Genomic DNA, 24,042 nt, shown 5'->3' with positions numbered 1-24,042 from the left:
TTTCCCCTCCGTTCTTGTGTGTATTGTTTTTTAAATAAGTATGTTTGTATGTCTTTTTGATATGGATCTATGTGTCTGGAATAAAGAATAATAATAATATTTAAATCCGGCTCCCCCTCCTCTCTCTATCGCAATAGGCATGTTTGACTTCACCCGGCGCCACAAGAATCGACAGCGGGATGACATCAAAGTACCGCGAGAGCGATTCGCGAAATCATACGAGGAGTTTGCTTTTATATCGCTCTCGCGGAACTTTGACGTCATCTGGCTGTCGGTTCTTGCGGCGCCGGGTGAAGTCGAACAAGCCTTTTGTGTACTCGGACTGTACCACTACACTGATTTTTGCAGCGTCTTTCCCCCTTTCTTCTTTAACATAATGGTATAGTCCTAGTCTGTCTTTCCATTTGATTGGACGCATCGAGTGCCACATGCAAATAGGTCAGAGCAGGCTCGTTGCAAACGATTCATCACTACTGTACGCATGCGTTGTCGTCGTTGGTGTATAAGCTGTGTTGACGTGTATTATAAAGTTGCTGGTGTTCTTAAACAAAGGTAAGTTATGTATTTTATCGGAAGTGATATCGAGATAATAAATAATAGCAATTGTTATGCAATGCTTTACACGTATACGACGATGAATGTGTGTATTGAGTAGTTTGGAAACTCCGTCGACCAAATAACTAACGTTAGGGCCTCCGAAATCATACTGAAAGGCTGCTAAAACACCGAATGTTTCGAACAATAACAGTTTTATAGAAAATGTTAGTTTACGAAGAAATGTAATATGCTGCAAGTAAATGGCTGTTTAATACTGTTAGAGATCTGTCGCTGCCTTTGATGGTTAAAAGCGTTTTTTCTCCGAGTGAATGAAGCCTCTCCTAAAGTCTGACCTGGACTCGCGCACGACAACAAAAGTAGAAAAATAACTCAGTAAGCGCCAAATAACACCCTGAGACACCGGCGAATGAAATAACTGTAATAAGTCTTATTTATTTATGGCACATAATGAAATAAGGTAACTGTGAACCTTTGAAACTTTAAGGTTGCAACTAACTTAACGGTTTTGTAAATCACGTGTGTAGGAAACCATGTTGTTTTAAAAAGGATATTTTATGTCTTGCTTAGATCACTTGCCCACAGCGGCACCAACTTAAAACATTGTTTTATATGTTCTTGTAATTAAATCAGTTAGTGTAGTTAGAGAGAGAGCAAAGAGTACAACTGAATGTATTATCTGCCTGAATTTACCGGAGTTGAACGCGCGTCACATCACAGAGCAGCAGGTGTCATATGTCATGTATTACTTTCAGTCTGAGGCAAGCTGACTGGCAGGAAGATGGCTGAAGGCGCGTGCTTACTCCTTTCTGTTATCATGCATACATACTCAGAATAAGAGGTACAAAAGCTGTCACTGGGACGATACCCTTTAAATGGGCCCTAATATTTACCATGTTTGTGGTGTAAGTTGTTCTTTTACGTTTTTGCATACATTTAAAATAAATACAGATATGGGTACATTTGTACCCATTATTATGCACTCTTCACAAAGGTGTATTATTTGAAAGGGTACCACCCCAGTGACAGCTTGTGTAAATTATCTTCTGAGAGTGCACATACAGTAAACAACCTAAAATGGAAATCATAGAGCTATATCATAGGGCAGTTTCCTGACATGGTTTAGAATAATCCAGCACTAGGCCTATTACTAGGTTATATTAGGACATTTAAGTAGTTTTTTAAACAAACCTTATAAATAAACATTAATGGTGTGCGTCTTGAGCAAAAACAATGGCACTGATATATGTTAAGATATATAAGTGTGTTTAAATTAAGACAGATCAAACATACATTTTAGTCGTGTACTAGAATAAGCCCGGTGTAGGAAACTGTCTCTTTATCTCTAAAGCAGAACATAAGACCAGTCTAAAATGAAATCATGTATTTTTAGGGCTTTCAAAAATTCAAATTAATCATGCACATTAAAAAATACCCCATAACAACATTTTAAATTATTGTGTTTGACTTAGCTTTAGAAAAGAATAATATTTGTTGATAAACATTTACCTTATTATACACCATATAATGGTATGTGTAAACATAATCAATCAACAAGTTTATTTTTTGTATATAATGTAATGACATATACATTATAAGTGGTGCAGTGTTTAAAAATGGAAAAGAAAAGATTTTAGGATGTTATTTAATAATTATGACAAGACCATCATGTAATATTAGACACTAAAAACTAAAGCGGAGAAGATGATTACTAATTTTGTGCCTTATATGAACGTAATACATTAGAACCTTGAACGTAGATACAAAAATGAAAACGTTTCAGAAGTTTAAATTGTGATTCTGTAAAGCACAAGCAAACATGCTGAAAGAGAAATTACAGGCAGGCTAGCTAGTGGATTATATTACAAACCATCAGGACATTAACATGGCCTTAATTCAATGTATTTGGATTATGGCTGCGCAAAAAATCGCCTGCGATTGTAATGCGTGTCTCATCAGTAAAGATGAAGTAAAACGCCATCATCTGCTTTCAGATGGAGTGGCATTTATTACACAGACCTGTGGTTCACAGAGAAGCTAGCCAAAAGCGCATAGGTTATCGGAGTACATTTTTTAAAATTATGAACCCGATTTTGCCTAATTTCTCTGTGAACTACGGCTCTGTATAGTAAATGCTGCTCCATCTGAAAGCAGCTAATGGCGATTTAATATTAATCACCGAACCGACTTTACTTATGAAACACACACAAGAATTGCAGGTTTTTTTTATGCACAGCCCTTATCCAAATACACTAAATTAAGTACATGTAAAAAGGCACTTGCCCATCATTTGCTGATTGGGCGATGCAAGGCGCTGCTGATGACTGCCGCAAGACTAGAAAGCTCTCAGAATATCAGCACAGTAAAACACGTCTCCGATCAGCGCACAGGGACAAAAATAAATAAATAGCCTAAATTAAACACACAAATTATATAGCCTGTACTTACTGGTGTCATCCTGATTTACTACTTTGTAAAACTTATTCTGGGCAATGCCTTCTATTTCTTTTGTTTTTAATTCACTAGTAGAGATGCGTTATATAGCGAAAGGAATTGTCATGCACGTTTCATCAGTGAAGCCGTTTCCTTGTTCAGTATTCTAGTATCCTGTATTATACAATACTAAAAATTTAGCTTTTAAAGGGTTAGTTCACTTTAAAATGAAAATTCTGTCATCATTTACTCATCCGCATGTTGTTGTAAACCTGTATGAATTTCTTTTTTCTGATGAACACACAAGAAGGTATTTTGAGAAATGATGGTAAACACACAGCAGTAAGTGACCATAGACTTCCATAGTAGGAAAAAATATTTTGGAAGTATTGTGATAAATGAAGACAAAATTTTATAAATGATTTTAAGCACACAGCTGACGATATCCAGGAAATTCCAACATATTTTTTTGTTCATACTATGGAAGTCTATGGTCACTTCCTGTCTGTGTTTGCCATCATTTCTCAAAAAAACTTCTTTTCTGTTAATCAGAAAAAGAAATTCATACAGGTTAAGAACAACATGAGGATGAGTAAATGATGACAGAATTTTCTTTTTAAAGTGAACTATCCCTTTAAGTACACCAATGTCAATAAATTAAAACATTGTAAAAAAAATGAAGAGTATATGCATAATATTTTTGTATTAACAGTTTCTTATTTGTTGTTATGTTTTTGCAGATGCCACGTAAAAAGGGGTTCCGGAGATCTGAGGCGGCTAAGAGGCGCATGGCTGTTGTCAGCCATGTTGAGCCTCTTGTAAAAAGACCCGCATATGAGGTTGGGCCTCCTCTCAAAAGTGCTCCAATACCGACAATTTATTGTCCCAAAACTGTCAATGAAAAAGTCCATGTGACTGCCAAAACTGCCAATGAGAAAGTCCACGTGACTGCCAAAACTGTCAATGAAAAAGTCCATGTGACTGCCAAAACTGCCAATGAGAAAGTCCACGTGACTGCCAAAACTGTCAATGAGAAAGTCCACGCGACTGCCAATAAAACTGTCATTGAAACTGTCATTGAAACTGTCATTGAGAAAGTCCATGGGACTGCCAATAAAACTGTCATTGAGAAAGTCCATGGGACTGCCTATAAGACTGTCAATGAGAAAGTGCATGTGAATGACAAGGTATCTGCCAATGAAGCTGATAAAGTACTGGATGGATCAGTTATAAGAGGATCGTTCAGTCAAGACGATATGCGATTTGGTAGTACAAGAAATAAGCAGTGTGCGGCTATCAGTTTAACATCTGTACTTCAGCACTGTGTAAAAAATGTTTTGACATGGCAAACTGCAGATTTGGATAATGTACTGAATAAGGGAAATGACCTTTATGTTGTTTTAAAAAATACAAGGCAAATAGGAAAAGGCCAGTGTGAATACATATTGATTCCAGAACTTCCCAGAACATGTACGTACTGTGACAAATATTTTGAAATAAAGTTTGGTTCATCTTTCGGTGGCTTTACTGATGTTTTTGAGTATGATGCAGAAGTGGGAGATTTTGCAATGCCATTTCATGTAGCAGTGGAGCGATCGCTGCGTGATTTTGATGCTTGTTTGGTAACTATTGCTGCCAATACATGTGCAATTATAAAACAAGGTAATTTGTATGCCATTGTAGATTCACATGCAACCAGTTTCATTAATGGCCAACAATACAGATCTGCAACAAGCTTTGTAGCTTATTACAGCAACATTGATCATGTTATCAGGTATTTCTATGACTTTGCTAATAGGTTTGGCAATGCATATATTCCATTTGAGGTAACAGGAATCAAGCCAAGCTTGTGTGACAGAAATGCAGGTGCCTTTTCAGTCCCTAATAGTCAAAGCAGAACAAATGTTAATGATGTAAAAAGTGCAACAGATCTAGATAAATTATTGTACCATGACTCGAGACCTACAGAAGGCATATGCATAAAAGATTGCAATCAGGAACCAAATGCACCTAAACCACTTGGTGATAGTCAGTTGAATAATCAAACTGTTATTGCTGCTGTCTCACTGAACACTGAAAGGAAACAACTCAAGGTGATGGATGTTAAAGCAACAGCAACTGGTAAACCCACAGCTGCTAACACAACTTGTAATACTAGTCAATGCAGTGCCACAAGCACTACACCAAAGAGGAAACATAAGCTAAGTAAGTGTACTGATGGTAACAGTAAACAAGAGCTATATGTATGCAAATTGGATAAAGAAAAATTGCCTTATAAGAAAAATACACAAGAAAATGTTGATTTGACAAATACACAAGACAATGTTGATTTGACAGATGTCCTGTTAAATGAGAATGTACTCACAGATGACATCATCATTGGAGATACTATAAATAATGAGTTCAGTTTTAAGCCGTTAACATCTGCAAATCAAGATGCGTTGTGTGCACGCTTACATTTAACTAATGAAAACCACAGTGTACAGGGTACAAATATAAGTTCTTTAGGAGAACCATGTAAAACAAAGAGTATCAAAGGAGACGGCAACTGCTTTTATCGATGTGTAGCACATGCAGTATGTGGCAATGAAGAGAAACACCTGAAAATCAGACGTGAAGTTGTGAAACACCTTAAAGCTAACAGTTCTAAATTTATGAGGTATTTAAGAGAAGAGTACACATCGGTTAAAGATTATTTGACACAGCGTAAAATGTATTATTCTGGATCGTGGGCCACAGAAATAGACATTTTTTGTACGGCCGATTTGCTGAAAACAAATATTTTTACTTTCAATGATGACAGATGGAATGTACATGCACCAACTGATCAGGTATTTACAGATAATGCTATATATCTGAAGCACTGTAATGAAAATCACTTTGAAATGGTCACATGTGTAACACATAAACATCAAAGAAATGTTTGTGCAGGAGCATGCAAAGCTGGATGGGGTAATGAAAGCATTACACAGTGTTTACGAAAAAGAAAGTTAAATAACACATCAGACAAGCCAAAATGTAAAAGAGAGCGTGAGAAATATCACAGTGATAATGATTTCAGACAAAGAAAAAAACTTAGTATAAAATCTAAATACTATGATGACACAGAATACAGACGGAAAAAGATAGAATTGTCCAAAAGTAAATATTGTCAAGACATTGAATACAGACAGAAAACAAAAGAAATGTCTAAAACTAAATATGATGATATTAAATACAGACAGAAAAAGATTGAAATGTCCAAAAATAAGTATTGTCATGATACTGAATATAAGGAGAGAAAACTTCAAATCCTTAAAAATAAATATAAGACTGATATTAACATTCGGCTGTCAAAACGTCAAAGATCAAAGAAGAAGTATTCCACAGATGTTGATTTTCAAGCATGTGTTAGGCAATATTCTCTGATCAAATACAAAACCAACAAAGTCTTTAAATCTAACTTATGTGACTATTCAAAGCATAAATATAGCACAAACCCCACTTTTAAAGCCAGTGTTCGTGAATATTCTAAGTATAAATACAACACAAATCCCACTTTCAATGCCAGTGTTCGTGAATATTCTAAGTATAAATACAACACAAATCCCACTTTCAATGCCAGTGTTCGTGAATATTCTAAGTATAAATACAACACAAATCCCACTTTCAATGCCAGTGTTCGTGAATATTCTAAGTATAAATACAACACAAATCCCACTTTTAATGCCAGTGTTCGTGAATATTCTAAACATAAATATTGCACAAATCCCACTTTTAATGCCAGTGTTCGTGAATATTCTAAGGATAAATATCATAATGATGCAAACTTTCGCATGAGTAAAATACAGAAAGGATGTGAAATCTATGCAAAACAAAGAGAAAGACAAACAAACATTGATGCTACTATTAGTCGGTTTCATCAAGAAGTCAACAGTGGTCCAGAATGTGTTTGTTGTGTATGTCATCGGCTATTGTTTAGAAAACAAGTTATTGGGTGTAAATTTGATTGCTATGAACAAAAAGGACAGCACATAGCTGATTTAAGTAAAAGATGCATCACACTGAAGTATTTACATGTATGTGACACTGAATGTGAGGATAATTGTAATTTATCTGGGCATTTAGCCTGTAATTTGTGGATATGTTATACATGCCATCGAAAAATCCTTAGAGGACAACTACCTGAAGAGAGTGTTGCCAACAATATGCATTTGGAGGACATTCCTAAAGAATTAAAATGTCTAAACTCATTGGAACAACATCTAATATCACTCAATATTCCTTTTCTTAAATTGCTATGTCTTCCCAGAGGTGGGCAGAGGGGTTGCCATGGACCTGTTGTCTGTATTCCGGTTAATACTACAAACATGACCAACATACTTCCACGAAATGAATGTGATGATCATATGATAAAAATCAAACTGAAACGAAAATTGACATACAAAGGCCATTATGAATTTAAATATGTCCACACCGATCATGTCAGAAATGCTTTAGTATATTTGGTGAAAAACAACAAGATGTATAAAGATGTGCAGTTTAATGAGCAGTGGATTAACAACTTGAATAAACCTGACGAGGCTGATGGTAATGAAATGCAGGAAGATAATGTTTGTGATAACAGTGACGATGATAAGGTAGCTAATGATGAATCACATGAAGATCTTACATATATCAAGGAGCAAAGTGGACTTTTGTCAGACACATCACTACAGCCTGTTGACATTGGTTCAGAAATAATTGATCAACATTTTCATGATGTACTAAATGTAGCACCAGGTGAAGGTAACAGTCCTGTCAGGTTATTATCAGATGAAACCAATGAGGCTAAGTGCTTCCCTTTTCTCTATCCGACTGGTGGTCCAACATTTCACGATGACAGACCAGAAAAAATCACATTGTCAAGATACCTGAATGCACGAATATTAAATGCTGATGGACGTTTTGCTCAGAATTCAGACTTCATTTTTTATGCTCAGTATATATCAGAAGTTGAACAAATTCTGTCCAATGTCTCAATTGCATTACGAAAAGGTTTTGAAAAAGGTAGTTTATCAGAGCTGACACCAGATATGCTGACAAATCCTGATTCCTTGCAAAAAATACTTAAGTTTGATGAAGGATATAAGTTTTTGAGACCAGTCAGAGGGACCCCTCCCTATTGGATGTCTACACAGAAAGATCTATTTGCTTTAATTAGACAAATTGGCATACCAACATTCTTTGCATCTTTTAGTTCTGCTGATATGAGATGGCCTGAAATGTTGAACACCATTATTAAACAAGAGGGCAAACAAATCAATTTAGATCAACTTGCCTGGGCTGAGAAATGCGAACTTATACGAAAAAATCCTGTCACTGCAGCAAGAATGTTTGATCACAGATGGCATTGTTTTTTGAAACATGTCATTATGTCACCAGCTGAACCTATCGGTAAAATAAAAGACTATTTTTATCGTGTTGAATTCCAACAACGTGGTTCTCCTCACGTTCACTGTCTGTTTTGGGTGGAAAATGCTCCAAAGCTTAATGATGATGATGAAGCTAATGATCCTGTGGTTGCTGATTTCATTGACACATATATCACCTGTGAGACACCGCCAGAACAAGACATAGAACTCTTTGAAACAGTAAACAGTGTGCAGAAGCACAGTACAAGACATTCAAAAACATGTCGCAAGAAAAATACAGTATGTCGTTTTAATTTTCCAAGACCTCCATCTAGCCGTACCTTTATTACAAGAGCATCTAATGCGGACGAGTTTAAAGGGAAAAATGAAGATGACACAGCAAATGCCATTTTACAAAAAATCAAAAATGCTTTAAACTCTGATGTGATTTTTGATTCAACTGATGATTTATTCTCTTCTGTGGGTATTTGTCAGGCTGTCTTTGAAAAAGCATACAACAAATGTTCTAAAAAGAAATCCATTGTCTTGAAACGAAATCCAAAAGATATTTGGGTAAACCAGTATAACAGAGATTTACTGCGTGCTTGGCAAGGAAATATGGATATTCAGTATGTCACAGATGCCTTTTCTGTAGTAGTTTATATACTAAGCTACATTACAAAAGCAGAACAAGAAATGGGACTTTTGCTTCAACGTACGCAAAATGAAGCTATGAATGGAAATCTTGAAGCTAAGGCATCTTTAAAGCAATTGGGAAGTGTTTATTTGCACAGCCGCGAAATTTCCGCGCAAGAAGCGGTGTACAGACTGACAGGCATGCATTTAAAGGAATGCTCACGTAAAGTACAATTTATTCCAATAGGACCAAATCCTGTAAAGATGAGTTTGCCTTTAAATGTGCTTAAGAATAAAGTGAAGAAAGAACAGTCTGATGATGAAAGCAGTCTTTGGATGACAAGTTTTGTTGATAGGTATACGAACAGACCACAGAAACAACCACTACTTAATCTTTGTCTTGCCAGTTTTTGTTCTGAGTACAGAGTTTTGACAAAATCAGAAGTTTTGTCACAAAAACAAAATGCAGAAACTGAAGTTATTAAACTCAATAAAAACTGTGGTTATGTGAAACGAAGAACACGAACCGAGCCAGCTGTTGTCAGATATCCGAGATTTTCGCCCACAAAAGATCCAGAAAAATACTATCATTCACTATTGCAGCTTTTTCTACCACATTATGATGACTGTCACTTGAAGCCAAGCAACTATGAGACATATGAGGAGTACTACAACAGTGGTGTCATAAAAACTAATTCTGGAATGAAAAATGTGAAATTAATTGTTGATTGCAACAGAGAATTGTTTGAAAAGGACTCTGATAAATTAGAGCGAGCTAAACAGCTTTTGGAGAAGGATATAGATTTAGAGGATGCTTGGGCTGCAATATGTCCTGAAACTGAAAGAGAACGTCACGAATGTATGGAACTGATGAAGAATAAAGTATTGCCTGATGAAGATAACACTCAAAACCTTATTCCAGATCTTACAGGAAACCAACAAACTATTTCTACTGTACAAACAAACCATACCACATTGCCTAGAAATGAAGCGTTACATTTACTGCGATCATTAAATGAGGAACAGTCTGACATATTCTATAAAGTCCGTCAGTGGTGTTTACAAAAAGTACTTGGACAAAACCCTGAACCTATCAGATTGTTTATCACTGGTGGAGCAGGCACAGGAAAAAGTCATTTAATTAAGGCAATACACTATGAATCTTGCAGACTGTTATCTCAGCTGTCTGAAAATCCTGATGATGTTACTGTGCTTTTGACAGCTTCGACAGGAGTAGCAGCCTTTAATGTTGGTGCTTCAACTGTTCATAATACATTTTCAATTGGTGCAAACGTCAGATTGCCATATCAACCGCTTAGTGATGACAAAATAAATTCTTTACGTATCAAAATGGGTAACCTGCAAATTTTGATTATTGATGAAGTCTCTATGGTTGACCATCGTCTGTTGTCATACATTCATGGAAGGCTGCGACAAATAAAACAAACTGGTGATTACTCTTTATTTGGAAAAGTCAGCATTATTGCTGTGGGTGATTTCTATCAGTTACCACCTGTGAAAGGAACTGCTCTTTATGCTGATTCAAAAGGAGTCAACCTATGGGAAAGCAACTTTGAGCTTGCTGAATTAACTAAAGTTGTTAGACAACAAGATGCATCTTTTGCTGGAATGTTAAATCGCCTGAGAGTTCATAAGAAAAGTGAAGATCTTATCACTACTGATATTGATGTGTTGAAAAAATGTGAAACAGGGGAGAGATGTAATGACCTTCACATATTTGCTACAAATAGCGAGGTTGATAAATACAACCTTGAAAGACTACATGAGTGTTGTCCAGATGCAATTAGTATAAATGCTCAGGATTATATCAGAAACTCAAAAACTGGAAGAATGGAACGTAAAGTTGGATACCACGCTACAGTTTTCAACTCATGTCTATCTAAATGCATTTCCTTGGGTGTTGGAGCAAGGGTTATGTTAAAGAAAAATATTGATGTAGCTGACGGTCTTGTCAATGGAGCTTTTGGTACGGTTGTCCACATAAGTGAAAGTCAGAAAAAAGGTGAAGATAATGATGATTTCCCATCAGCTATTTATGTAGAGTTTGATAATCCAACTGTTGGGAAAGTTCAAAGATGCAAAAAGCGTTACACACTTTTTCCAAATTCAACTGTAATTGAAGTACAAGAAGACCAGGTCACAAATGCTGGTGGCATAAGACGGCAATTTCCACTCAGATTGGCATGGGCATGTACAGTTCACAAAGTACAAGGACTCACAGTAGATAAAGCTGTTGTTTCACTTAATAAAATCTTTACAGCAGGACAAGCATATGTTGCTTTAAGCCGAGTTAGGTCTCTTAGTGGATTAATCATTGAGGACTTTAAAGAATCTGTCATATTTTGTAATGAAAAAATCGAGTTGTCTTTGAAAGATATGACAAAAATAAAATTGGATAAGTACAGTTTTAGTAAATCCTTTGGTACATTTAGAATAGCACTGTTTAATGTGCAAAGTCTAAAAGCTCACTTTCAGGATGTCCTGTCACATACAGTTCTGATGAACGCTGATTGTATTTGTTTGACAGAAACATGGCTAAATGTTAATGACCAAGAACCACAGATACCAGGATATGTGTTCTCACACAACCCAAGATCTAAGTGTTATGACAACAGCACTGCACTTTATACTGAATTAAAACATCAGAGAGGAGGTGGTGTTGGATTGTATTGTTCTGAGAACATTGAGTGTAATTTGTTTATTCCTGAGTACTCCAACTTAGAATGCTTATACTTTGTAATTCCATGTGTCAGTTTGACTGCTGCAGTTTTGTATAGACCAAATTCTTATAATCCTGATCTGTTTCGACAGCACTTATTACTTGTTATTGATGAAATGGAGAAGCATCCTGGACAGAAAATAATCATGGGAGACTTTAATGAAGATCTTTTTACTTCATCCACAATTGTGAAATTGATGCAACATCATGGATACAGTCAACAGATAAAAACTGCTACTACAGAAAAGGGTACATTAATAGACCATGTGTACACAAAAGACATTAAATGTATACATGTTGAGGTTGCACAAACCTACTACAGCTTCCATCAGGCTATACTTATGTCACTATTGTAATAGTACATATAAATACTCCGCTGGCCATTGGGGTGGGAGGTTAGGGAGGAATTAATCACAGCGGCTCCCTGGGTAAGGGCATGTAAGGGTAGGGGACACTGGGTGGGAGGTGACAGGGGTTGGTGTATGACAGTTATACTGTTTGTTTCAGCAGTCCTTTGCTTGTTTGATTTATTCATTTACTTTTATTTGTGTTTTTGTTTTGTAATCTGCTGCGTTTTGCACGTTTTAGTTCTTATCACAACCACACCTATTTTCTACATTTATTTCATTTTAAGCACAGTTCAAGAATTTTTTTATTTTTATTTTATACAAGCCAAAAATCATCTTGACTTTATGTACAAAAATGCTTCTTAACCACTGTTAAACAATTACATGTGACTCTTTGACGTCTAAGAAAAATATTTCAGCCAATATTCCAATGCCACACATGACTAAATGACTGAGATAACTACTGTTGGTGATTGAAGAATCGTTCATTGAAACTTAAGGTTAGAATTATTCTTCATATTTTTTTTTATAATTCACATGCTCATCATTAATTTTTTACCGATTAATCATTACTTACTTTTTATGTTTTAGAATGTATATGCCGAAACCACAGCTCAACCTTTACCTAGTGGTTGAAAAAATCGAATTCTAATGTTATTGTTTACATGAAACAACAACATCATCTGTCTTCAACTGATGTACAGCAGAATACAGCAAAAAGAAGACTGTGCATCAGAAATACATTTACCATTTTACATTAAGTAAGTGCTTTTTTATGCATATTTTTGTTATATAAATTTGTTTAGCCTTTATATCTTTCACTTCAAAATACATAACACCATAATAATATGTTTTATTTTATTGCAGAAACATGTACTTTGGTGAACACAACTCTGCATCAAGTTGACACTTACCATTTTACAAACAGTAGGTGTATTTTTATTCAGAATCTTGTTATATAAATTTGTTTTGCCTTTATATTTTTACTTCATCTAAACAAATAATAACATAATAATATGCTTTCTTTTATTGCAGAAAGATGTACTATGGTGAACACACTACTAAATCGGGATGACTTCCTTTTTAATGTCATTCACATCAACTGTCGTTACAACACAACAGATCTACCAATCAACATTTATTCGTCTTCAACAGTACTTATTTCAGTCATTTATTCATGTGTGGTGATGGAACAAGGATGTACATTGACACTTAAGGTTAGTATTTTTTATTCTATTTTTTGTTATTAATTATATACGTGTTTTCTCATCCTTTTAATAACTAAATAGTATTTTTATACTTTTATGTTTTAGAATGTATATGAAGATACCACAGCTGAACATTCATCTTCTGGTCAACTACAGTCAATTTCAGGAAGGTGTGATATGGTGGACACAACACTACATCAGTATGACACACAGTAGTCATCCTGGTCATCCAGGCTATTCCTTTTTAATGTCCAGAGCTGCTTACAACAGGACAGGACTACCAAGCCACATTTATTCAATATTTTCTATCACATTGTGAAGAACAATTTCTTTAACATTACAAGACAAACATGATATAACATATACATGCAGATATCTAGTTTATTGTCACTTTATTTTATTTTTTATTTATAAAACATTGCAGTATATGCATCATATACTATATACAACATTTCAACATATACGTTGCAGTTGCAGCTTTATAAATATATCATGTGAATGTATATTAATGTAATGGCAAATACTGTGGGTGTGGTTGTGCATATCAAGCAAAGGACTGCTGTAGATCCTAAAACTTTAAGTGTGAGTTGAGAACCCCTGGAGGCTCTAAATGTTTAGCCAGAGAATCTGTTAAATAATCTGTTTTATATAATTGCCTTGCATTATTAAGAAGGGTAATCTAAGAACAATGTGGGTCATGCTACTTTTGATTTTATTAAAACATTTATAATAATTTAACCAGTATAACTGTCAAATCAAATGTAATTTCAACTAAACAACCATCTAAATAATCTCTTAAATGTAATCATCTTAAATGTTTTAAAGGAAGAATATGCTTAATTTGTCTTCCTTACAAGGGGACCCTGTGCACAAAACATTTGAGAACCCCTTGTTTACACTCACTCAAAATTAGAAACATAAACATTTTTTGTCCATATATATCATATCTGTGCATTATTTCACCTCTGTAATATTAAGTAATTTTACATTAATTTATTCTGTAAACACTGTATTAATTATTAAACATTTTATTATTACTGCTTTTTCTTACCAGTGTTCTTCTTACCGTTACTTTATATTTATTGACTGTTTTGTATACCAGGAACTGAAGGGAACAAATATTAAAATAGTTGACAAAATAAATATTTCATGAATTACAAGGAAATACAGTTATTTTACATATTTTCCCACCAGTAGGTGGCTCTGAGATGACACTATGCACCTACCCTCAAATCTGAACTGTGATGAGATAAATCAAGCATCATAAGTATACACTAAAGCTTTACAAATATACAGCCTCATATCCATTTTAATCTTTACTGCACATATTGTATATCTATTAAAATAACATGTATGCTCTTTGTGAATTTTTAATATGTTACCTTTCTTATGTAGTATTACACATTGTACTTAAATTTTTTATGATTTAAGTGTTACACTTCTCCACTACTGGATGAAGGTTTTTAAATCAAACATTGACCAAAAGTTGACTCAATTAAAAAAGAAAAATAAATCTCATGATTTTCTGACTGTGATGACACCCAACAAATTTGGTGTAAATGCGATAAAGAGATGCAGAGATAAAGCCTCAATCTCATGACCACAAGGGGGCGCCAAAAAGTTTACAAGTGCTCTCAGAACATGTTACTGATGAACCATACCAAGTTTCATAACACGCAGTTGCGTTTCTGAAATACTTGAACTTAAAGAAAAATTCAAAATGATCGACACACAAAATGGCAGACCAAAAACCATTTGCTATCGTTTGACTCGCCATGCGTCACGAAATCTAAAAAAGACCAGTCTCATAATTTTACATTCAAGTTTGCAGTAGTTATAAGCAAAAATAGACATTTTTTATATTTCGTGACCAGTAGGGGGCAGTGTGACGAAACAGTGCATGCACCCTCAGGACATCACTGTTATGACATATACCAAGTCTCATATTAATACGCAAAAGTTTTGCGAAGATACAGGCTCAAACACATTTTGGCGTGCTCGCCCTCGCATTCTTTGATGCGTTATAAGACAACGGATAGGTCTACCGAAAAGCTTTTGATAACTTTTTGTCTGGAGTGTCTCTAGATGATGCGTACCAAAAATCAAGCCAATCACTCGAGCGCTCTAGGAGGAGTTCGAAAAAGTAAGTGTTCAATATAATTCAAAATGGCCGACAGGAAGTAGGTTTGACTCAGACATATTTGGTACAGTCGGACTCAGCATGAGCCAATGAATCAATAGAGTGAAGTCTTATGTCAGTGTGGCAATTTAATCAAATGATATAAAGATTTAAAAATTTCTTTTTACATATCCTGACCACTAGGTGGCGCCGTCCTAAAGATTTATAGGTGCGCTCAGAATATGTCACTGATGAACCATGCCAAATTTCGTAGCGATACGCCATTCTGTTTGTGAAATACTGAACTTAATGAGAAAATTCAAAATGGCCGACACCCAAAATGGCCGACCGAAAACCGTTTGGTATCGTTTGACTCGGCATGCCTCAAGGAATCTAACAAGACCACCTTCATGATTTTAGACTCAAGTTTGAAGTAGTTATAAGCGAAAATATACATTTTTCGAATCTCGTGACCACTAGGTGGCGCTGTGACGAAACGTTGCAGACACCCTCAGGTCATGACTGTTATGACATATACCAAGTTTCGTGTCAATAGGCCTAAGTTTGACGAAGATACAGCCTAAAATCTGTTTTTTTGCGCTCTACGAAAATTTTGTTGACGCGCTATACGACAACGGATTGGTTTATCGAAATTCTTTTGATAACTTTTTGCCGTGAGGGTCTCTAGATGCTACATACCAATTTTCGCGGCAATCGGGTAAAAACTCTAGGACGAGTTCGCAAAAGTAGGTTTTACGAATAATTCAAAATGGCGGAAAAAATTTCATGACGGAAAATGACGTCATAGGGTCTAATCGAATCGGCTTGAGCCAAGGAATCAGAGGAAACAAGAATTTCATTTCTAGGACTTACGGATCAGAAGTTATAAGCAAAAACGTAAGTGCAACTTTGGACTGTTGGTGGCGCTAGGGGGTTAGAGATAGAGACTCCAAATTTGCTGTGGGGACACATTTGACTGTCCTTTATCAGTGTGCCAAATTTCATAACTTTCCTACGTACGGTTCTATGGGCTGCCATTGACCTCAATGGCGGAAGAACAAGAAGAAGAATAATATAATATAGCTGCAAGCAGCAATACCGGGGTCAAGCCGAAAAGGGCACAGAAGGGTGTAAAGTTGAGTTTGGATAAGGATACTAAAGAACCTATGTAAACCTCATGATGTCAAATGAAAAAAACACAAAAGTTATCAACAAAAATAATCTATGTTCTTGTCTACTGCAATCATCCTTCTGTTATTGACAATCATGGAACATTAGAGCACTGAAGGACATGTGAGTGATGTTTGCAGTGGCATAAAACACAACATGTCACAACATGTTAGAACAAGTTAAATCAGTCAAAAGAGACCATCCCAATGTCTCTACGATGTCCTGATGCAGAGAAAAAGCTCTTTCAAAACGGTTTATAAGGTATTCTCATTGGTTGCTAGAGAGTAAATTCACATCCACCAGTGATTATAGACCAAGCCATATGAAATGAAGAATCCATGATGACTCATGGTTTTAGATGTGCTGTTGCAGTAGATTTAGGCATAATTAGCTATTTTCTATCTCCAAACCACTAGGGGGCGCTATGACAGAATCGTGCATGCAACCTCAGGTCATGACTGCGTTACATCTAGCTAGTTTCATGACTATACACTTTAGTTCGGCAAAGAAATAGTTGTATGACCATAGGGCTTGCTTGATATGAAATATTTTGTTCAATTATAGGGCCACCTAGTGGTTCAGGCATACCAATTTTTTTGTGTGGCCTCAGACTCTGCTCATACATCAGCGTATCAAATCTGGTGAAAAAATCTCTTTTCGTTGCGAAGTTATAACCATTTATGTGTAAAAACCACAAATTTTAAAGGTAATTTTTCGTTTTTTGCAATTTTCGGCCATTTCTGATGAAAATTTTAATATAACGCCAATAGAACTTTTTGTTCAGAAGGTAATGCAATGTTCTTCCTATGGTGTTTTCGAGTCGATCGGAATAACACTGGCGGAGTTATTCGCACGTGTTTTTTCAGCGCTATTTTAATGCACAGGGCTAACCGTAAGACGAAATCTGGCATGTTTGGTATCGTTGGACTCGGCGACTATTCAGGACTCTTAAAAATTAAGTCCCGTCAAAATACGTTGATCGCAGCCAAAGTTATAGGTGTATAAAACATCTGTCTGGCCACTAGGTGGCGCAGCGACGAAACTGTGCATGCACACTCAGTTCCTGACTGGCATCACAAGTACCAAGTGTCGTGTCAATAGGCCTAAGTTTGACGAAGATACAGCCTAAAATCTGTTTTTTTGCGCTCTACGTAAAATTTGTTGACGCGCTATACAACAACGGATTGATTTATCAAAATTCTTTTAATAACTTTTTGCCGTGAGGGTCTCTAGATGCTACATACCAATTTTTGCGGCAATCGGGTAAAAACTCTAGGACGAGTTCGCAAAAGTAGGTTTTACGAATAATTCAAAATGGCGGAAAAATTTTCATGACGGAAAATGACGTCATAGGGTCCAATCGAATCGTCTTTAGCCAGGGAATCAGAGGAAACAAGAATTTCGTTTCTAGGACTTACGGATCAAAAGTTATAAGCAAAAACATAAGTGCAACTTTGGACTGTTGGTGGCGCTAGCGGGTTTAAGATAGAGACGCCAAATTTGCTGTGGATAATATTTGGACTGTCCTTTATCAGTGTGCCAAATTTCATAACTTTCCTACGTACGGTTCTATGGGCTGCCTTAGACCGCAATGGCGGAAGAAGAAGAAGAAGAAGAAGCAGAATAATAATAATAAATATAGCTGCAAGCAGCAATCACCGGGGTCAAGCCAAAAAGGGCACAGCAGAAAGTAAAGTTGACTTCGGATGAGCAGTTTAAAGTACCTAGGAAAATCTCTTGATTTCAGACAAAACAATATAACAGTTATCAGCAAAAAAGCTGTTCTCATTTAGTGAAATCTCTCCCTCTCTTTCGACGAGCATTGATAACTAGAACACTGACGTAAAAATGAGTGGTGCTTGCAGTGGCAATACTCAGCTCACAAAATGTTACAGTGGTGTTAATGAGTCAAAAGAGCCCACCCCCGTGTCTCTACGATGTTCTGACGCAGAGATATAGCTCTTGCAAAAATGGTTGATAAGGTATTCTCATTGGTTGCTAGGGAGTGAATTGGCAACCACCAGTGATTATAGTCAAAGCCATGAAAGGAATAATCCATGATGACTCATGGTTTTAGATGTGTTGTTGCAGTAGTTTTAGGCAAAAAATGCCATATTTCTATCTCAAAACCAGTAGGTGGCGCAATGACAAAAATGTGCATGCAACCTCAGGTCATAACTGTGTTACATCTAGCTAGTTTTATGACTATACACTTTATTTTAGGGAAGAAACAGTTGTATGACCATAGGGTGGCTTGATTTCAAAGGTTTTTTTCAATTATAAGGCCAACTAGTGGTGCAAGCATACATTTTTTTTTGTGTAACCTCAGACTGTGGTCGTACATCAGCGTATCAAATCTGGTGAAAAAATCTCTTTTCGTTGCGAAGTTATAACCATTTATGTGTAAAAAATGCAAAATTTAAAGGTAATTTTTCGTTTTTTGCATTTTTCGGCCATTTCTGATAAAAATTTTAATATAACGCCAATAGAACTTTTTGTTCAGAAGGTAACGCAATGTTCTTCCTATGGTGTTTTCGAGTCGATCGGAATAACGCTCGGCGAGATATTCGCGCATGTTTTTTAAGTGCTATTTTGCTGCACAGGGTTAACCGTATGACGAATCCTGGCATGTTTGGTATCGTTGGACTCGGCGACCACTCAGGACTCCAAAAAATCAAGTCCCGTGAAAATACTTTTATCGCAGTCAAAGTTATAGGCGTATAGAACATTCGTCTGGCCACTAGGTGGCGCTGCAACGAAACTGTGCATGCACCCTCAATTCCTGACTGGCATCTCAAGTACCAAGTGTCGTGTCAATAGGCTTAAGTTTGGCGAAGATACAGCCTAAACTCTGTTTTTTTGCGCTCTATGTAAAATTCGTTGACGCGCTATACGAGAACGGATTGGTTTATCGAAATTATTTTAATAACTTTTTGCCTTGAGTGTCTCTAGATGCTGCATACCGATTTTTGTGGCAATCGGGTAAAAACTCTAGGACGAGTTCGCAAAAGTAGGTTTTACGAATAATTCAAAATGGCGGAAAAATTTTAATGACGGAAAATAACGTCATAGGGTCTAATCGAATCGTCTTGAGCCAAGGAATCAGAGGAAACAAGAGTTTCGTTTCTAGGACTTACGGATCAGAAGTTATAAGCAAAAACGTAAGTGCAACTTTGGACTGTTGGTGGCGCTAGCGGGTTTGAGATAGAGACTCCAAATTTGCTATGGGGACACATTGGACTGTCCTTTATCAGTGTGCCAAATTTCATAACTTTCCTAGGTACGGTTCTATGGGCTGCCATAGACCGCAATGGCGGAAGAAGAAGAAGAAGAAGAAGCAGAATAATAATAATAATAAGAAAACTAACAAATACAATAGGGGTCTTCGCCCCTTCGGGGCTTGACCCCTAAATATAGCTGCAAGCAGCAATCACCGGGGTCAAGCCGAAAAGGGCACAGAAGGATGTAAAGTTGCGTTTGGATAAGCAGACTGAAGAACTTAGGTAAACCTAATGATTTCAGATGAAAAAATGCAAAGTAATCAACAAAAATAATCTATGTTCTTGTCTACTGCAACTGTCCTTCGGTTATTGACAATCATGGGACATTAGAGCACTGAAGGACATGTATGTGATGCTTACAGTGGGCAAACATGGGTCACAACATGTTACAACAAGTTAAAAGAGTCAAAAGAGACCATCCCCATGTCTCTGCGATGTTCTGATGCAGAGAAAAAACTCTTGCAAAAACAGTTGATAAGGTATTCTCATTGGTTGCTAGAGAGTAAATGGACATCCACTAGTGATTATAGTCAAAGCCATGAAAGGAATAATCCATGATGACTCATGGTTTTAGATGTGTTGTTGCAGTAGTTTTAGGCCAAAAAAATGCCATATTCTGTCTCAAAACCAGTAGGTGGCGCAATGACAAAATTCGTGCATGCAACCTCAGGTCATAACTGTGTTACATCTTGCTAGTTTTATGACTATACACTTTAGTTTAGTGAAGAAACAGTTGTATGACCATAGGGTGGCTTGATTTCAAAGGTTTTATTCAATTATAAGGCCAACTAGTGGTGCAAGCATACAATTTTTTTTGTGTAGCCTCAGACTGTGGTCGTACATCAGCGTATCAAATATGGTGAAAAAATCTCTTTGCGTTACGAAGTTATAACCATTTATGTGTAAAAACAGAAAATTTAAAGGTAATTTTTCGTTTTTTGCAATTTTCGGCCATTTCTGATGAAAATTTTAATACAACGCCAATAGAACTTTTTGTTCAGAAGGTAATGCAATATTCTTCCTATGATGTTTTCGAGTCGATCAGAATTACGCTCGCGGAGATATTCGCGCGTGTTTTTTAAGTGCTGTTTTGCTGCGCAGGGCTAACCGTAAGGCGAAATCTGGCATGTTTGGTAAGATTGGACTCGGCAACTATTCTGGACTTCAGCGAAACAAGTCCCGTGAAAAAACACAGATCAGAGCCAAAGTTATAAGCATGCACAACATTCGTATGACCACTAGGTGGTGCTGTGACGAAACTCTGCATGCCCCCTCAGATCCTCACTGGCATCACAACTACCAAGTGTGGCGTCAATAGACATAAGATTGGCGAAGATACACACTAAAACCTGTTTTTTGGGCTCTACGTAAAATTTGTTGACGCGCTATACGAAAACGGAATGGTTTATCAAAATTCTTTTAATAACTTTTGCCCTGAGTGTCTCTAGATGCTACATACCATTTTTCGTGGCAATTGGGCAAAAGCTCTAGGACAAGTTCGCAAAAGTAGGTTTTATGAATAAATCAAAATGGCGGAAAATTTTTCATGACGGAAAATGACGTCATAGGGTCCAATCGAATCGTCTTGAGCCAAGGAATCAGAGGCTACAAGAATTTAGTGTCTAGGACTTACGGGTCAGAAGTTATAGGCAAATACATAAGTGCAAATTTGGACTGTTGGTGGCGCTAGCGGGTTAGAGATACAGACTTCAAATTTGCTGTGGAGACTTTTTGGACAGTCCTCTATCAGTGTGCCAAATTTCATAACTTTCCTACGTACGGTTCTATAGGCTGCCATAGACCGCAATGGCGGAGGAAGAAAAAGAAAAAGAAAAAGAAAAAGAAAAAGAAAACTAACAGAAACAATAGGGGTCTTCGCCCATTCTGGGCTTGACCCCTAATAATAAATATAGCTGCAAGCAGCAATACCGGGGTCAAGCCGAAAAGGGCACAGAAGGGTGTAAAGTTGAGTTTGGATAAGAATACTGAAGAACCTAGGTAAAACTCATGATTTCAAATGAAAAAAAAAACCGCAAAAGTAATCAACAAAAATAATTCTATGTTCTTGTCTAATGCAATCGTCCTTCTGTTATTGACAATCATGGAACATTAGAGCACTGAAGGACATGTGAGTGATGTATGCAGTGGCATAACATGGGTCACAACATGTTACAACAAGTTAAATCAGTCAAAAGAGACCATCCCCATGTCTCTACGATGTTCTGATGCAGAGAAAAAGCTCTTTCAAAAACAGTTGATTAGGTATTCTAATTGGTTGCTAGAGAGTAAATTCACATCCACCAGTGATAATAGTCCAAGCCATGAAATGAAGAATCCATGATGACTCATGGTTTTAGATGTGTTGTTGCAGTAGTTTTAGGCAAAAATTGCTATTTTCTATCTCCAAGCCACTAGGTGGCGCTATGACAAAATTGTGCATGCAACCTCAGAGCATGACTGCGTTACATTTAGCTAGTTTTCTGACTATACACTTTAGTTCAGCAAAGAAATAGTTGTATGACCATAGGGCTTGCTTGATATGAAAGGTTTTGTCCAATTATAAGGCCAACTAGTGGTGCAAGCATACCAATGTTTTTGTGTGACCTCAGACTCTGCTCGTACATCAGCGTATCAAATCTGGTGAAAAAATCTCTTTTCGTTGCGAAGTTATAACCATTTATGTGTAAAAAACACAAAATTCAAAGGTAATTTTTCGTTTTTTGCAATTTTCGGCCATTTCTGATGAAAATTTTAATATAATGCCAATAGAACTTTTTGTTCAGAAGGTAATGCAATATTCTTCTTATGGTGTTTTCGAGTCGATCAGAATAACGCTTGCGAAGATATTCGCTCTTGTTTTTTAAGTGCTGTTTTGCTGTGCAGGGCTAACCGTAAGGCGAAATCTGGCATGTTTGGTATCGTTGGACTCGGCGACTACCCAGGACTCCTACAAATCAAGTCCCGTCAAAATAAGTTTATCACAGCCAAAGTTATAGGTGTATAAATCATTTGTCTGGCCACTAGGTGGCGCTGCGACAAAACTGTGCATGCACCCTCATTTCCTGACTGGCATCACAAGTACCAAGTGTCGTGTCAATAGGCCTAAGTTTGACGACGATACAGCCTAAAAACTGTTTTTTTGCGCTCTACGTAAAATTCGTTAAGGTGGTATTTGACAACGGATTGCTGTATCGAAATTCTTTTGATAACTTTTTGTCATGAGTGTCTCAAGATGATACATACCAATTTTCGTGGCAATCGGACAAAAGCTCTAGGACGAGTTCGAAGAAGTAGGTTTTTCGAATAATTCAAAATGGCGGGAAAATTTTCATGACGGAAAATGACGTCATAGGGTCCAATCGAATCGTCTTGAGCCAAGGAATCAGAGGAAGCAAGAATTTTGTTATAAGCAAAAACATAAGTGCAATTTTGGACTGTTGGTGGCGCTAGCGGGTTTGACATAGAGACTTCAAATTTGCTGTGGGGACACATTGGAGTGTCCTTTATCAGTGTGCCAAATTTCATAACTTTCCTACGTACGGTTCTATGGGCTGCCATAGACCGCAATGGCGGAAGAAGAATAACTAATAATAAAATAGCTGCAAGCAGCGATACCGGGGTCAAGCCAAACATGGCAATAAATGATTCATACGTGATAACTGTCATGATTTAAGATCTAAGTTTGCATTAGTTTTATGAAAAAATAGCATTTTTTGTATCTTGAGACCACTAGGTGGCGCTTTGCCGAAACAATAGATGGTGCCTCAGGTCATGACTGTGATGACACATACTAAATTTAGTTTAAATACAATAAAGCGATACGGAGATATAGCCTTAAATGACTTGACCACTAGGGGGCACTGACCAAATAATAAATTGTGACTCAGGTCTTGATTGTGATGACATCCACCAAATTTGGTGTAAATACAATAAAGAGATGCAGAGATATAGCCTTAAATAACTTGACCACTAGGGGGCACTGACCAAAAAATAAATTGTGACTCAGGTCTTGATTGTGATGACACCCACCAAATTTGGTGTAAATACAATAAAGCGATACGGAGATATAGCCTTAAATGACTTGACCACTAGGGGGCACTGACCAAATAATAAATTGTGACTCAGGTCTTGATTGTGATGACACCTACCAAATTTGGTGTAAATACAATAAAGAGATGCAG

General features: G+C 36.6%; 1 protein-coding gene across 1 annotated transcript; it reads left to right on the top strand.

Annotated features, from left to right (window-relative positions):
• The first annotated feature begins 438 nt into the window (after positions 1–438).
• LOC135786112 (uncharacterized) lies at positions 439–12,990 on the top strand. The gene is made up of 4 exons (XM_065295811.2): positions 439–552; positions 3,729–4,762; positions 6,755–11,416; positions 12,951–12,990. Exons 2-4 carry the CDS (start codon positions 3,729–3,731, stop codon positions 12,988–12,990), a joined length of 5,736 nt encoding a protein of 1,911 aa, XP_065151883.1. The 5' UTR covers positions 439–552.
• Positions 12,991–24,042: the final 11,052 nt, after the last annotated feature.

The sequence above is a fragment of the Paramisgurnus dabryanus genome, chromosome 4 (assembly GCF_030506205.2).
Source record: "Paramisgurnus dabryanus chromosome 4, PD_genome_1.1, whole genome shotgun sequence".
NCBI classification, from domain to species: domain Eukaryota; kingdom Metazoa; phylum Chordata; class Actinopteri; order Cypriniformes; family Cobitidae; genus Paramisgurnus; species Paramisgurnus dabryanus.
The sequence above is the reverse complement of the archived record's forward strand: the minus strand, read 5'-3'. Positions and strand labels throughout refer to the sequence as shown.